The sequence below is a fragment of the Dryobates pubescens genome, chromosome 13 (assembly GCF_014839835.1).
Source record: "Dryobates pubescens isolate bDryPub1 chromosome 13, bDryPub1.pri, whole genome shotgun sequence".
Taxonomy (NCBI): Eukaryota; Metazoa; Chordata; class Aves; order Piciformes; family Picidae; genus Dryobates; species Dryobates pubescens.
This window is the reverse complement of record NC_071624.1, coordinates 29,738,553-29,754,784: the sequence shown is the minus strand read 5'-3', so window position 1 is coordinate 29,754,784 and position 16,232 is coordinate 29,738,553. Positions and strand designations below refer to the sequence as shown.

Sequence of the window (16,232 nt, the reverse complement as noted above, 5' to 3'; positions counted from 1 at the left end):
TGGTCTTGAAGTGGGGGTTTTGGATTTGTTCTTGGTTTGGAGCAGAGGAGCTCAGACAGAAGAAAACAACCCTCGGCCTCCCCGATCTCATCAGCATCCATGCCAGCCCAAATCTGCCTTTCTGGCTGCCTGTTAGCAGGCTGTGCAGTGCATGCTAGAGAGGTAATTTAGCGAGGTGATGAACAACTTTCACCGTTGCTTCTCTCACCCCTTCGTGCGTCTGCTGCAACTGACAAGCCGAGGAAGGTGGTGGGAGGAGGAGAGGAGGGAGGCGTGCTCGGGGACGGCCCCCTGGATGATGTGCGACGGAAACAAAACTGGGGAGGGGAGGAGTGAACCTTTAGGTCTCGTGGTTGTGGATCGGTCTCATTCTGAAAGCAATTTCAGTGTTCAGGCTATAATGTGGAAAGAATTCACCATGAAGGCAGAGAAGCTGCCGATGCATTTGTAAAGATAGAGGAATCTGACACCACGGAGTCTCAGGGGATTGCTGCTGTCTGCGGTCTTGTCTAAACCTTGTGCTTAGAAGCCTTATCCATGGGCTCCTAAATCACATAAACTGCTTCAGAGTGCAGAAGTGTCAGTGCAGCTGGTGGGAAGGAGCATTGTGTTTGGAGACTGGAGGTCAGGTGTGTGGCTGTGGAACCTCATGGAGGCTTTTTGGTCTTTTTTCTTGCAAGCTTTCCTTTTTGTTAACATCCTGTTTGTTTGTGCTGTGCCTTGTCCTCTTACAGCGTGGAGTTTCACCCCAGACCCTCCCTTATTGCCTTAAATGTAAATTAAGCTATAACTTCTTGTCCTTGAGCTATGGTTTTTTTCCTTGCTCTCCTTTATGGTGGCATATGTGGCACTTGCCATGAGAGAAGTGGCAGCTGTAGTAGCAGGAGGTGAAGGGTTTTCTGTGGAACCTTCCCTCAGCTGGTAAAAGAGATGCATGTCAACTTGTCAGTGTTTATTAATGTTTATTAACAGTCTGCACTCCAACATTCCTGCTGGATTTTTGCCAGTTTCACAGCATGACCTTCACAGAGAGATCAGGCAACACAAACAGGACGCAGTCTGTCTGGGCGTGGTGAACATGCAGCTCTGTCCTATGGACCACTTTGGAGGTGGCATCACAGCTGGGCCGTGTTCAGCCTGACTCCAGGACCAAACAGCAGCTTGGGATGTTTTGTATTGAGGATGACTGATGGGGTCTGTGTTCTTAAAGGACTGCCAGCTGCCTGAGGGGAGGGGCTGGAAGGGGTGGGGGTGGGGGGGTCCTTAACAGAGGGAAAGAAACCTTTGCAGTTTATCCCATGAAGGAGTGGCTCCTCCTGCAAGAAGACAGTCATGTCTTTCTGGGGAGCACTCTGAGGGTTACTGGGGACCTCTTCAACCTCCAAGAGGCACCCATCTCCTGGCCACAGGGAGCAGCTACAGCACCAGGCCCTTCTCTGTGTTGGATGAGGCTGGGTGGGACAGGCTGAGCCCAAAGCTGACGTTGGTGCAGGCAGCAGTTAGACAGGGTGGGATGGTGACACCTTCTGTAGCTGGTCTGCAGCGACACCCACCTCGGGTCTGGGAGCAGCAGGAGCAGTTTTCCCTGTCCCCCAGGGATGGTGACCACAGCAGACCATTTTCAGCAGGCAGCCCTGAAACTGGGCAGGGAAACCACAGGTTATGGTCATGACAGAAAGCTGGTGTCCACCTTGAGGCTCGCTGGCAGAGCCTGGGGGTGGACACTTGCTCTGTTCAGAGTGAGACCTCAGCTCCCAGCCCAACTGTTTGCAGACTCCGGAGGTTTATTGACAATAAAAGTTTCATTCTGTTTGCTTTGTCTGCTCAATGAGCAGTTTGTGATCTAAAATTAAGTTCCCTGACCCCATAAAATCATGGAAGCAGAAAATGAGCTCTGCCTCAGGCTCAGAGGCTGCTCCCTCCCTTGCCATGTTATTCCCCAAATCCTCACTGCTTACATCCTAACACCTGGACCTGGCCTGTGCCTGTGCTTGCAGCCAGGATAGGTTCCTCCACACTTCATGAGGCCATGTGTCCTGCAGGAGCCCCAGAGGAGCTGTGGTTTCGTTAGCTGGCAGCTGCCCCTCTCACCTGTTTGTTCATGAAGACGTAGATGATTGGGTTGTAAATGGTGGCGGTCTTGGAGAAGTAGGAGGGCAGGGAGGCGAGAGCTGGCTGGATGATGATGTCTTTGTTGGTGGCCACCACCAGGGCGAAGGTGGTGTAGGGCAGCCAGCAGATGAGGAAGGCAATCACCATCACGACCACCATGCGCGTCACCTCCCGCTCTGCCTGCTGCGTGCTGTCTGACTCCTTCTGCTGGGCCGCAGCCTGGGAGGGGTTTGGAAGCGAGAGAGAGACTCCTGTCAATGACTCCCAGCAGCCTCTCCTTCCCTCAGCTGCTCTGGCAGCAACAGCAGGAGATGCCAGCTCCAGTGACTGGCACACAAAGCTGCCGTGAGGCTTTGTCTCAGTGCAGATCTGCCTCACCTGGAGGTTAGTGAGTGGAAAGGCAGTGACTCACCTGCACCTGCTGCACTTACCCATCGCAGGGTCATCACCAGGTTGGTGTAGGAGAAGAGAATCAGGCTGAGGGGCATCACAAAGCAGGTGACAAACAAGGCCAAGATGTAGCTGTTGTTGTGGCTGCCACCAGTGTACCAGTTGGGGCCGCAAGATGTTCTCAGACCTGGAACAAAACCAATTTCAAAACAACCCAGAACTGACCAAAGACTTGGATGGGGCTCAGTAACAGGCTCCAAGAATAGCATCAGGACCCCGAGGTCCATCAGATGGTGTAGGAAGGGCTGCAGTGTTGTGCAGTGGGGAGCAACCTCCAGGAGAGGATTATTGACTGAGCAAGCATTTTGAACACTCTCCAACGAGCCCTGCCTGAAACATGACGTGCGAGAAGACAACACTGCCGAGTCCGAAGCACATCTGCCCTACCTTCAGGCACGTAGCTGCTCCAGCCCATGAGTGGTGGAGTTGTCCAGAGCAGTGACCAGCTCCAGGTGAAGGCGCAGCCGCTGACCGCGTGCCGGTGCTGGAAGCGGAAGTCCCCCAGGGGTCTGCAGATGACAACGTAGCGCTCGAAGGCCAGGATGGCCAAGGACCACAGCCCCACGATACCTGGGGAGGAGCAGGGTTTGTGTCTTAGGAACAGGCTCTCCTACTGCCCTTGTGCCCACGCCAGGATGTGGCAGATGATGGCAAAAGCTGTGAAAGGAAATGTTGTAACGAGGTTTTTGTTATGCCAGGGAGAGCTCTGAGATCTGACCCTTAAACATGATGCTGGCAGTTGGGCATTTGTGTTGCAGCATGGTGGTGCCTGCTGGAGTGTCCTGGACCAAAGGGTTTGTGCAGTTTCGTGTTTCTGGGGCACACAAACCACCAGTGTGGTGACACAGCAGCTACCACCCCCTGAAGCACATCCTGCGCGAGCACTCCCAGGGCACCCAAGAGACATTTCCTGCACTGTGAAGGCCAAGCCAGAAGCTGTGGTGCCCTGGCACAACCAACCAGCTGCCTGACCCTCCCCTGCACTGAAGAACAGCTGATGGACACCAGTCTGACATCCTGCATGAAAGCATCTACCACAGGAGACACGAGCAGCTGATGAAACCATCCCCAGAGCTTAGCTGCTGAACACAACAGCACCAACCAAAGACCAAGACAGGTCTCAAGGTTCCTCTCCTACCTGTTAGGGAGACCATGAAGCCCTCCAGCTCGCACAGCCGCTTGCCCCAGATGAAGAAGCCGTTGATGTTGTTGGAGAAGCTGACGGAGCTGCCGCAGAGCGTCACCAGCAGGTCGGCCACAGCCAGGTTCACCAGGATGTAGTTGAGGGGGGACCGCAGCTTCTTGTACCTGATGGACACCACGACGACCAAGCCGTTCACCACCGACGCGGCGACCACCACGACGCCCATCAGCACGGCCACTGACAGGTACATGCTGCGGGGAGCCCGGTGGGGCCACTGGGGACCATCGTAAGGCCCTGGGGTGCTGTTGTGTGGGGGCTCCTGCGAGCTGTTGGAGGAGTCCATTGGGCTCCCTCTGGAGCAGCAGTGCCAGGCCAGCTGGTGCAGGTGACCCTCCTCAAAAGCAGAGCCCCTTTATAACACAGGAGGGTCTGACGTGCCCAGGGAGATTTGCAGCCAAATACCTTAAGCTGTTTTTCAATCTGAAGGGTTTGTCCTCCTCCCCTTTGATAATCTGCTCGCTCTTCTGGAGGGGATGAAGAGTGATTCAAACCGTAGCTGATGGCTGAACAGCACATCCCAGCTGCCTTCCTCCGTGAGCCTGAATCCTGCCCAGCACCTGGGACTGGCTGCTGTTGCACAGCCCCAAAGGTCAGGCTCAACAAGGCTCTGAGCAATCTGTTCCAGTGCAGGACGTCCCTGCTTACTGCAGGTTGGGTGGGGTGTGGGACTCGATGCCATTCAGAGGTCCCTTCCAACCCAAACCACTCTGTGGTTCTGTGATTCTGATTGCCTTCAGTACTCAGGACCAGCCTGGCCACACACTACCTGAATATTAACTTCTGAAAATATAAACTAGGTGGGGGCAGGGGATGGAAAATATACATTAAACAGGGAGTGGGAGCAGCCACAGGGCAGGCAGCACTTGGCTCCCTCCCAGCAGAGGGAGCGGTCTCAGCACCCTCATCCCAGGATGATCGACAGCATCAGAGATGGCAAAATCCATGCACAGGCTTGGCTGAGGGTGCCTCTAACCCCCTTCTGCTAATGGTACTGAAGAGCACCTTAAGTGATGAGAAGTTAATGGAAACTGCAGAATGACCACAGAGTGAGTGGGCTTTAATCCTCCTTTGACTAATCTCCCTCCCACCCTCCAGAACCTGTGCAACCTCAGCACCCTGCTGACACAGCTGGGTCCCCAGTGAAGGTGGGGATGTGGAGTCAGCAATATCAGGGGGTTGGTTTGTTTGGGGTTTTTTTGCAGAAGCAAGGGACTGCAAAGGGGAGAACAAAGTCAAGCAGCACCCCAGGTGCTGGTTTAATGTCATCTCCCACTCCTGAGTCTTTATTGGGCCCCAGAACATCATCTTACATCTCTGGGTAACGTAGAACCCCAGCATGGAGGGGGTTGGAAGGGACCTCTGGAAATCACTTAGTCCCTTGCTAATGCAGGTTCACCTAGATCAGATTGCCCAGGGTCACAATGTCCAGGTGGCTTTGGAAGCTCTCCAGAGACCACAACCTCTTTGGGCAGCCTGCTCCAGGGCTCCACCACCCTCACAGCAAAGAAGCTTTTCCTTATGTTTGGGTGGAACCTCCTGGGTTTGTGCCCATTGCCCCTTGTCCTATCACTGGGCACCACTGAAGAGTCTGGCCCCATCCTCTTGCCCCCCTTCCTCCTTTAGCTGTTGATCAGCATTGAGCAGATCCCCTCTCAGGCTGCTATTCTCCAGGCTAAACAGCCCCAGGTCTCAGCCTTTCCTCACCAGAGATGCTCCAGTCCCTTCAGCTGGACTCTCTCCAGTAGTTCCCTGTCTCTCTCAAACTGGGGAGCCCAGAACTGGACCCAGCACTCCAGCTGGGGACTTACTTGGTGCTGCAAGGAGCGCTGTGCCACAGGGAGTTCCCGCACCGCAGTCCGACGTGGGGAGATTCACAAACGGCACTGCTGGCGGCGACTTTGCTCTTTTTTCCCCCCTCTTTATTTTAGTTTCTCATTATAAATATTAACAAATCTGACAAAAAGTACACAGAGAGATAATACTGAAATACAAAAGTCGTTTAGGATGCAGGTACAGAGAGTTTCTGCAGCCTTCACATGGTAGCAAAACATCTGTATCAAACATCTCACAAGGCCGGGCATGACGACCACCACTCTGCATGCAGCTGGGATGGACAGCTGGACCATCCACTTAGAAAAGACTTGGGGTACAAAGTGAAGGGACCCACACACACAGCATGGCCTACTCCACCTCCAGGCATAAACCAATTTCATGGCAGGATGTGCTGAAAAACAGTGGACTGAAAGTGACTTTGCAGGAAAAGGGAGGCACAGCCAACCCTGGCGCTTGTGGAAGCTCAAACCCTAAACCAGGTTTTAAGGTGCTGGAGCAGTGACGGAGAGGATTAGTTGGGAAGAGCCTACTTGAGGTGCTGCCAGCATTCAAAGACGATCCGTGCAGATCTGTAGAATCCTAGGATGGCTTAGCTTGGAAAGGACCTTAGAGATCATCTCCTCCAACCTCCCCACCATGGGCAGCAACACCTCAACTAGACTCAGCTGCTCGAGGTCTCATCCAGCCTGGCCTTGAACACCCCCAGGGAAGAGGCATCCACAGCCTCCTTGGGAAGCCTATTCCAGATTACAAACAGGAAGGTGTCTAATGCTAAAAAAATGGGAACATTGGTTTGGTGATTTCCCTTCCCCCCAGTATCAAACAACGTAACACAATCACCGTTTCGAGTTCCCTAAAAGCCAATTGGTTTCCAAAGGGAAAAAAAAAAGGAAGTTGACAATGCACACACACACACAGAGCTACAGGGAAACTGCTGGGGAGCCAGCAATGAAATTATGGGTTAGAGGCTGCCAAAATTGCTGGTGGGGTGAAGCATTCGGTGGAAAACTGTAGCTCATCCCACCGGGTGCCGGCTCTTGTGCAAACACCACGGCCGTCGTGTTTCCACAAGAGCCGGCGCTCGGTGGGATGAGGTTTGGAGCTCCATCCCCACAGGGATTCACCCCACGGGATGCAGAGGCTGAGAATTGGGATTGTTACTCCTAAATGATGAAATTATTACTGTGCTGAACACAGAAATTTGGGTTGGATGCTGTTTGAGACAAGAAAATGAACCAACCCCGAGTGTCTCTGCAAAACACGGTGGGGGCTCAGCTCACAGCGTTAAGCCTCTTGGTTGGGTTTTGAGGTGGGAAAAGGTTGAAAAGGGGGAAAAAACTGATATAAAAATGTCACCCAGAAAGGTGGCTTTGCTGGCAAAACAGCCATGCCGAAGCCTGGCAGTGTGGCTCCAGGTGGGAAGAAATGATTTTCCTGGGAGAGCAGCTGCTGGGAAGGCAGTGTGAGACCTTGCTGCCAGGCCACAGCTTCACCGAGCTTTTTCTTTTTGCCCCCCAAACTTCTGGACATGTGCAGCAACCCAGTCCTGGGGAGCGTGAGAGGGAAGCTGTGGTCTGCACAGCCTGCCTGGTTCACTTCACTTGGGTGACTGGAGAGGACGAGCACAACGTTCCTGGAAGGAAAGCAAAGAGTCTTCCGAGGTTACCACGGGACACAACCATTCCGACAGAGGAGCTTTAAATGCGTAAGAGGCTGTTGAGGCCCAAACCACAGAGACTGACAAACCAGCAGCGACGCGGCAGGACGGCCCCGAGCAAACAGCTCCAGGTTTGTAGTGAGGCCTTTTGCTCAGCTGAGACACACGAACGAGACAGATGCATTCATTTTGCCACTGGGTTGCAAGGCAGCGAGGAGCTGATTCTGTAGAGCAGAGTCAGGAGAGGAGGCAGAGCCGCAGTGCATGCAGGTGTGTGGAGGCACCTGGCCGTGCCTGCGTGCGGGGCAGGCCTGTGGGAGCGTGGCAGGGTGCAGAGAGGCCTTTGGGACAAGCCTCAGGGCTTGGAACCTGCTGGGCAGAGCAAACCGCTGCTGCCCCAGGCCCTGGGAAGGGCTTCCCTGCAGCCAGGCTGTGGTGAGGGCTGTTCTGCTCTCCTGGCTGCCCCAGTGCCATGACCCCCTGTATCCAGAGCCATAAACCAGAGGAGTCCAAAGGCTGTGGCTGTCAGAGCTGTGCCCACCCCAGGAGCGGCTCTGTGGTGCTCAGTCGCTGAGGACAGCTCCTGGCAGCTCGTTGGTGAGTGTGTGCCAGCGCTCGATCTTCTTGTCCTTGTTCTTCAGGCAGTCGAACCAATGCTTCAGCCGCTCGCCCTTGGCGTTGATGCCCAGCACCACTCCACCTGCAGAGACAGGCAGGGAGAGCCCGAGGAGGGGGTGGGCATCAGCCCTGAGAGGCATGCCAGGGAGTGCCGAGGGGTGCCAGGGGATGCCAGGAGATGCAGGGACACCAGGGAGTGCTAGGGAGTGCCAGGGGATGCCAGGAGATGCAGGGACACCGGGGGATGCCAGGGCGTAGTGCTGGGGGATACCAAGGGGTGAGGCCAGATCGTGCAGCTGCCCTCCTGGCATCTGATGTCACAACCTGAGGGCACACATGGGCAGTCACAGCCCAGCTTCCCCAGCCCCTCACAGCTGTAGTCTGGGACCTGCCCAGACCTGCCCCAGGCCGTTTGTTCTTGTGCCAGGGGCTGGTTGCTCATTGCATTGCAGCGTCTGTCAGAGGTGCTGGGCACTTGTTGGCAATAAATCACAGCGATCAGAAACAGAATCACAACAAGCCTGGGTGTGCAACAGAGATAAATGAAACCTCCCTGTTAAAGCTGGGGTTTATTCATACAGAAAGTATCTGAAAAGAGAAGAGGGAAGGGAGCTGTGTCTGCTCCATGCTTGGGTGCTCCTCACAGAAGCAAGGAGCAGTGGGGCTGGCTGCAGGAGAGGAGGCTCAGGAAAGAGGAGGTGTAGGAAAGAGATCAAAGCAGAACAGAGTGGAACATGGGGATGGAGCACAAACCAGAAGGCTGGAGAACTGCAGAAGAGCAGCAGATGGAAAAAGAGGCACAGAAGGTGAAGATAAAACAAAAGAGGCTGAGGAGATCTGGAGTGCTCCACTCACCTATGAAATCATTTGATTTCCCAATATCATAGTCCCACACTGTGACTTCCAAGGTCTTTTTGGCCAGGTCTCCATGCTTTATCTCATAGCAAAACTCCTGTTGGGGATGAAGACAGAGTCAGGATGAACCATGCTGGGTTTCTCCCTGGGCTGTTGCCCTTCACTACCCACAGGGAACTCAAGCTCCACTCCTCACCTAAGGGTTGAGGTTGATTTATTTTTCTCCTTTTAGGTTTAAGGACTACAAAAAGCCCCTAGGTGAGAAGCACTGCTGGTGAAAACCCACCTCATTGAACTCAGGGTTCAGCGTCTTCTTCTTCACTGCTGTCTTATGCTTTGATTTCTTGTCCTCATCTGGTTTCAAGTAACTGCAAGGAAATCACACAGCACAGTCACACACAGGTCCTGTACCCCCTCCCAGAGAGGAAGCCAGGCAGGACTGCCCAGGCCCTCGCTTGCAGCCTGGGCACAGGTTGGGGCACCTGCAGCTGCATGAGCAGGGCGAGATGGGTGGCTGAGCCGCCTGGAGCTACAGCTCCCTCCTCCCCTGCCAAAATGCTGGGTATGTCTGTAACAAGCAGCATGTCCCCAGGTGAGGGCAAGCTGGCTGCACAATTATCCCATCTCCAGTCCCTAGGGGACACTGGCACCACACACATGCTCCCAGCGTCCTAAATCGAATGTTCCCAGCCCACAACCGGTCCAGAGCCGGGACTGTGTGACTGCTCTGCTCATGCAGAGCCTTGCCAGGAGGCAGAACCCACACGCAGGAGCAAGCGCAGCAGTCACAGCTTCTGGCACTGCTTTTCCTGCAGATGTTTTGTGGTGCAACAGCAGGGCCAGAAAGCAAATGGAATTAAAGTGTCCTTAAGCAGAGAGGGCACCTAAAATCTGGGCCAGGCCAAAGCCAGTCCTTCACTGTTTTGTCTCGGTGCTCCATCAGTTCTGCTCCCCTGTTACACTTTCCTGATCTTCCTCATAATTACAAAATTAGGGCTTGTTCCAAGAAGCATCACTTGTCTCTGCTCTGACTCAAGCCCTGCAGATACAACCTACTGCAGAGAGCACCAGGGGCACCTAAAGACAGCTGTGTACAGCAGGAATGATCTTACTCCAGGGACTGAGCTTCCCAGGAGCATGAGTGGATTTTTATGCAAACACCTTCACTCCTAGCAAACAATTAAATAGGAAGGGGAAAGGTGCTGCCAGTAAACTCTGCCACCGGCCTCTGAGTAATTCTGCCTTGACAAATCACATCCCTGAAAGTGCCAAAGTGTGGGGCAGCACCCTGGGGACAGGGACATAGGATGGGCACAGGGAGGACTCAGCCCTGGCTGCCCCATGCTGTGCAGAGAGTGAATGTGAAAAATGTCCCCCCCCACAGCCAGGAGCTGTGGCGGTGCAGGGCCCCACGCCCGCCCAGCTCTGCACAGCAAACCGCGGGCTTCCTCAGCTTCTCTTAACCCTGTATGAGCCGCAGGGGTGACACTGAGCACCAGCAGCCCAACAGAGCCATTCGAATGCCTCTTTCTTTTTAATATTGCTGGCATTTTCCAGCAGGAAGGCTCTGCCCAGCCATTTACACTGCAGAGTGTCAGTGGGACCTGTAAATGTGCCCTGGGCTCTGTTAACCAGGCCCTGGAGTCACCCCAGCCCTGGGCTGCGATTAAAGTGCTGTCTGACCTAATTAGACACACGTTGTAATTAGAGCCTTGCCAATGCCGGCCTGGGAGCTGGGCTGAGCCTCCTCTCCTTTGGCACCTTTGGCACAGGACGCTGGTGCCCCTGTGCCGCCAGCCAGGAGGGTCAGACCTCACCCAGGAGCCGTCCCCATCCCAGCAGGGATAGTGTGGGCTTCCAAGAGTGAAAAGCGTGGGGGGCCACCAGGAGGGAAAGCAGAGGCTGGGGTTCACTGGAAGGGAAAGTACAGTGCTGAGCAAGGTCCAGGACCATCAGGTTCAGGCTTCATGCTACTTGGGCAATACCCATCTCCATGCTGAGACCCACCACCTGCCAGGTCGGGGCTGTGCCACCGGCACAACCCAACCACCCCTGTCTGTCTGCTTCCACTGTCTGTTCTGTCCCCAGGGCTGGCTCCCTGCTGCAGACCCTCTCCCACGCAAGGGCAGCGCCAGAGGGCAGTGCTGACCCCGCCGGGGGGGCACCATGGCCACGAAGCCGGCGCTGAACCAGCAGGGGCAATGCACTGGCCGGGGCACGGCCACGGGGCACCTCCCCCTACCCGCGGTGCTTCCAAGGGCTGTAAAACCCTTGCCGGGCTATAAGGCGGGCAGGTGACTGGAAGCTGCTGCCCTGACGCCCTCATTTGCATCTCCTAATGAGATCAGTTACTTTCCTCTGCAGGGAGAGGCAGGAGGGGCCGGTTTGGCTCGGACAGGGGCTGGCAGCAGCGGCGGCGGTGCCCGGGCACGGAGCCTCACTCACGTTTTGACGTAGGGGTCGGAGTAGCCATTGGCGTCCATGGCGGCCAGGTGGGCACAGCGGATGATGCCCACCAGCAGCCCCTGCTTCTGTGAGCTGTACTTGAGGGAGATGAGGATCCGGCCACGCTCCTCCAGCGACTTGTCCTCTGTTTTATCTATCTGGGGAGGGAACACAGCCAGTCCAGGGGCCGCTCCAGGACAGCTGAACATTGCCAGGGATGCTCACCCCACCCCTGAACACATCTGAGGGATCCAATCCCCCCTGCTCCCACATGCCCCAGGAAGAAGCTGCTCTACCTGCAAGCCCACAGCAGGGGACACTGCTCTGAAGGCTCCACTCACCGGCAGCTGCTTCTCCAGGCAGATGTTGAAGTTTTTGGTCTGGTTGGGCTTCAGTTTCTTCAGTGGGATCCGTGTCTCCCCGATGAACTCGTTGTGGCGGAACTTGTCCTCGTCACAGACTGAGATCCTGCAACGAGAAGGGGTTTAGCAGGGCTGCCAAGGAGAGGGGAGGTGATGGCAGGAGGAAAGGGGCCACCCCACCACACAGCAGGTCCCCTCCAGGGAGGGGACAACTTGGAGGCCACTGTTCCCCAGGTCAGTGACAAGGCACCTTCCTTACGGCAGCTGGAGGACATTCAATCCACCGCTACAGTCCAGCCATGGCCGCTCACAGTGTTTCAGTGTGACATCCAGCATCTTGGTCTGCTTTACCCCTGCAGCTGAGACCCAAGGCTGCTGGGATAGTGGGACCAGTTCTGGGGAAGCAGAGGGATGATGCCGGAGGCAGAAGCTGTGCTGCACCGTGTCACACAGCTCCATCACACAGGCCCCCACACAGAGCTACCTGCACACCCCATCTGAGCCCCACAGCCACTGTGGCCATCTCTGCTGCTCAAACCCATCCTGGCTCCTGTGCTCCTTGGGATGGCTGTCACCCTGCCAGGGGTTAGGGTCCCTCCCAGAAGATGCTCAGAGACGCTGAACACCATGACCCTGCACTGCCACACCGCAGCCCAGGCACTGTCAGGAAAGGAACCCAGGGCCCCAAGCATCCAAATGGTTCTTTCATAAAAACATCAAAGTCATCAATGACTAAAGCAAAACTATTCTGAGCTGCTGGCCAGCCCAGCTGCATCCTGCCCAGCTGAGGAGGCTCTGCCTAAATCCATTCTCAGACTGCATGGCCAGGAGAAACTTCCCTCTCCACCAAGGAGCTTGGGCACTGAGTGTGTCAGCTCCCAGGGTGTCCCTTGGTGCTGGGGACCTCGCTATCCCATGGAGGAACATGTTGGAGGTCCTCTGCCTCCTTCCCCAACATGCAGACAAAAGCAGGAGGCATTTGCAGAGCCAGCCAGCAAAACACATCACACTTCAGCCAAGAGAAGCTCTCCCAGCCCCAGCGGGGCCCTGGCAGGGCTGGGTCCCAGGGCACAGGCGGTGACGCAGCCTGCGGGCAGTGACGGAGCTGCTGAGCACAGGCTGCTGAGCACAGGCTGCTTTCCATGGCAGAGCTATAAATGCCTTCCCTGAGCTGGCAGCTAATGAGTCATTTCTCTGCTGCTTCCCAGCCCATTCCAGGCATCAGGAGAGACAACAGAAGAGCAAAGTTAGTGGTCGCACACAGCCTCTGCTCACAGCTCCTGAAATCCCAGAGAGGGAACCTGGAGGGTGTTGGCTGCCTTGTGAGAGTCCAGCTGACCCCCAGCAGCACTGCCTGGAGCTGAGCACAAGGAAAGCCATCTCATCCCACTCCAAAGAGAGCATCCTGTATCCTGCACCCCCATGGGAACCACACAGTGGGGCTTCTCATCCATAAAGGAAAGGCATTTCCCTTCCCTTCCCTTCCCTTCCCTTCCCTTCCCTTCCCTTCCCTTCCCTTCCCTTCCCTTCCCTTCCCTTCCCTTCCCTTCCCTTCCCTTCCCTTCCCTTCCCTTCCCTTCCCTTCCCTTCCCTTCCCTTCCCAGTTCCCTACAGTGTCTTCTTGTCCATTTGAAAGCTCCCTGGTTTCTTCTCTCCTTCATCCGCTCCCACTGGAGCACATTTCCCATGGCGGCACCTCTGCCTCCAGGAACCCTACCCTGTCTTGCCAGGTTTCAACAACCAAGACCTCTTCAGAAAGGGGGAAGAGTAACTAGAAATAAACAGTGCCCTGTGATCCTGCCTCAGAGTAATTAACTGCACCCCATGCCTCGTGCCTGGATGGTTTGTCCATGGATGGTTTGTCCCTGGGTGGTTTATCAATGGATGGTTCATCTGTGGATGTTTTCTCCAGGAAGGGTTTGAACATCCTCATGCCCACAAATGAGTAACAAGATGATGAGGGAGCCATGGGGATGGCTCAGTCACACAGCACAAGGACTGTCAGAGCCAGGGAGCAACAGAAGGGGGTCTGGAAACAAATTGCACAACTGGAAGTTAGGGAATGCTGCTCCATAGCTGGCTGCAGCGTTACTATAGATACCCACCAAGAACCCACCCCAGTGCAACAGTAGAATCCTCAAAGAGAATCTCAAATGCAGGCACACTGTCTGCTATTTCCCCTCCTCCTCTCACCTCCCTTCTACAGAACAAAACAGAAAAAGGAGCAGCAGCAGCTCCAGACAAGAAGTGGCACTTGCCAGGCATGCACAACCCCACACCCATCTGGCCAAGGCTCTGGGGAGGGAAAGCAATGGGCTGGAGGGAAAGCAAGAGCTCTGGAGGAGAGCTGGGCTGGAGGGAAAGCAAGAGCCCTGGAGGAGAGCTGGGCTGGAGGGAAAGCAAGAGCCCTGGAGGAGAGCTGGGCTGGAGGGAAAGCAAGAGCCCTGGAGGAGAGCTGGGCTGGAGGGAAAGCAAGAGCCCTGGAGGAGAGCTGGGCTGGAGGGAAAGCAAGAGCCCTGGAGGAGAGCTGGGCTGGAGGGAAAGCAAGAGCCCTGGAGGAGAGCTGGGCTGGAGGGAGAGGAGCGTGGCCCTCACAGGGAGATGACAGCCAAGGCTCTATTTTTACACCCAGCACCTGCAGAGCAGTGCTGTCTCTTGCACACTTGGGGGAGGGAGGCTTTGGTGCTGGTTTTACCTCTTAAGAACGCGAGTAACAAGATCTTCCCCTGACAGTGTCTAGATGCAACCCAGAAGCACAAGAAGAAGAAAACAAATGCAATGTCCTACATGCTGTGAAGCTCCAGAACCACCCAGGACGGTCAGCCAGCCAGGAAGGAAATGGTTGGAAAACTGCAATGGTGGTGGCAGGGAGAGCAGCTCCAGTGTCACACTGGGAGAGGCTGGAGAATCCCCCCCAAGCCCCATTTCCCCCTTGGGCACACAGGAAGCCCCTTGCCCGCCCTTACCAAGTAACTCTGAGGACACCAGTCCCTGTGCAGCTCAGAGACCTTCAGCTCAGCCCCAGACAGATGCCAGCTTCCCTCTGAGCTGTTCCCTGGGACAGCTCCTGCCCCCCAGCCCTCCTTTAGAAGCATGCAGGGCACAGGAACACCCCAGGGTAGCAAAACCACCACAGCTGCCTGTGCTGCAGCCCACCCAAGGGCAAATCCTTCCTCAAAAGACAAAGGTGACAAATGGGGCTACTGTTGGGGTGGCCAAGGCCCAGCCTGCTGCAGTACCATGGGATGCATGTCCCCTTTGTCCCACAGGACCAACAGCAGCAAGCAGCCAGAGATGCTACATGATGCAGGCAGCACAGCGCTGGGCTGATGGCCATGCTCTTTGTCCCTGCTGATGTCTCAAGCTAGTTGTGGTGTTTGCACAGCACTGGGTGCCTTGGGAGGCAGTTTTTGGCACACCTGCAAGACCTGGGAACCACTGCTGCCTCTGAACTGCACAGTGGAGCTGGAGACACTAGCAAGTTTCTCCAAGCCCCATTTTCCCTCTGGCAACACTGGCCACCTCTCAGGTGGAGCCCCACATTTTGTGCCCATCTGTGTGTGGTGCCCAGAGGTAGTTCAAACACAGAGTTCTGTGTCAGCCCTTGCACTCAGCTGCTGAACCCCAGTCCCTCTGGCTATGGTTCATCAGCACCAGGACAGTTTGTAACTCAGGCAGGCTGGTGGTGCCCTGGCCCATGAGCAAAGGCAGTGAGCCTGAGCCAGAGGCAGCTCCAGCCCCAGCCCTCTCTTTGGAAACAGGCATCATGCAATTACACCAGCTTGGATTTTATCACAGGCAGCCAATGTGGTGGAATTTTCATGCCTTGGCTTAGGAAAAATCAGCTCCATGACAAAAAGCAAGAGATGCCCCTGGCAGCCACACTCACCTGCCAGCCTGAGCCCTTAACTCAAACATCATCCCTCCCTTGTCTCTCTTCATTAAACCCAGGCCCCTGAGCTCAGCTTTTGCTTTGACAGCTTCCACTGAGGGGTCTTGATCTCTAAGTTAAGGGCTGTGAAAGCCACCTTGAAAGAAAACTAAGCAGCAAGTGAACAATCATAGCTCATTAAACTTCTTCTCCCTCCTACTCAGCCCAGGCTCCTGGGTTACAGTCCTGACTCACCGCAGCTCAAGCTGACTCACAACTTCTGCTCACACACACACTCCTCTGGCCGCTTTCCCGTCGTAGAAAGGGGAGAACAGGGGGTCACTGGGACCTTTTTCCACAACACACATGCACATAACAAGCAGCAGTGCCTGAAGATGCAGCTCCTGTCTCTAAGATCCCTTATGGTCCCTATAGCAACTTGGGAGGCTCTCGAAGGAGGAACAGATGTGCAGGTGATGTCTGCTTGTACTAAGGGAAAAAAGAGACTGGGACTGCCCAGCTCTCCCAAAAGCCAAGGGAGGATTCAGTGCCAGGCTCCATCACAAAATCCCTCAAGCAGTGAGCACAGACACCCCAGGAAAAGGGAGATGAAATGATGAGTGTGCCTTCGGTTCTGGAGGAAACCTCATTCAGTGCTTCTGGAGTAAAGCGAATGGGGACCCTGAAGCTCTCGGTGCCTGCAGCATGTCTATTAGACCTGATCAAATACTGTTTTCTGAATAATATATTTAATGAGTCATAATGTTTGTCAAACACATGATTAAACAAAGAATTCCTGGCATTCGTGGGCTAGCTGAGTCCCAC

General features: G+C 55.1%; 2 protein-coding genes across 4 annotated transcripts in view; both read right to left on the bottom strand.

Moving 5' to 3' along the window:
* Positions 1-1,499: 1,499 nt before the first annotated feature.
* LOC104302796 (pinopsin) lies at positions 1,500-4,301 on the bottom strand. Its single transcript, XM_009903347.2, has 5 exons — positions 3,701-4,301; positions 2,950-3,132; positions 2,544-2,689; positions 2,092-2,331; positions 1,500-1,640 (listed from the first exon to the last, which is right to left on the bottom strand). Exons 1-5 carry the CDS (start codon positions 4,047-4,049, stop codon positions 1,500-1,502), a joined length of 1,059 nt encoding a protein of 352 aa, XP_009901649.2. The 5' UTR covers positions 4,050-4,301.
* Positions 4,302-6,496: 2,195 nt separating this feature from the next.
* Positions 6,497-16,232, bottom strand: part of DOC2B (double C2 domain beta) — a 37,068-nt gene continuing 27,332 nt past the window's right edge. For 2 of the 3 annotated variants that reach the window (XM_054166195.1, XM_054166196.1), the window contains 4 exons: positions 11,516-11,642; positions 11,175-11,332; positions 9,016-9,097; positions 8,523-8,826 (listed from right to left, as the gene is read on the bottom strand). In XM_054166195.1, coding sequence (XP_054022170.1) covers positions 8,587-8,826; positions 9,016-9,097; positions 11,175-11,332; positions 11,516-11,642 — 607 coding nt within the window. In that variant the 3' untranslated portion in view covers positions 8,523-8,586. Of the gene's footprint in view, positions 7,957-8,522; positions 8,827-9,015; positions 9,098-11,174; positions 11,333-11,515; positions 11,643-16,232 lie in introns of those variants that run through there. The other variant, XM_054166197.1, reaches the window with a different exon arrangement.

Bases quoted from the DNA above. Each gene is read 5' to 3' on its own strand.
- LOC104302796 (XM_009903347.2), bottom strand. From the start codon at position 4,049: ATGGACTCCTCCAACAGCTCGCAGGAGCCCCCACACAACAGCACCCCA. The intron at 2,332-2,543 runs GTAAGTGCAGCA...AACCCCTCCCAG, and splicing joins TGGTGATGACCCTGCGATGG to GCTGCGGCCCAGCAGAAGGA. The intron at 1,641-2,091 runs GTGAGAGGGGCA...TTCCCTGCCCAG, and splicing joins ACGTCTTCATGAACAAACAG to TTTCAGGGCTGCCTGCTGAA.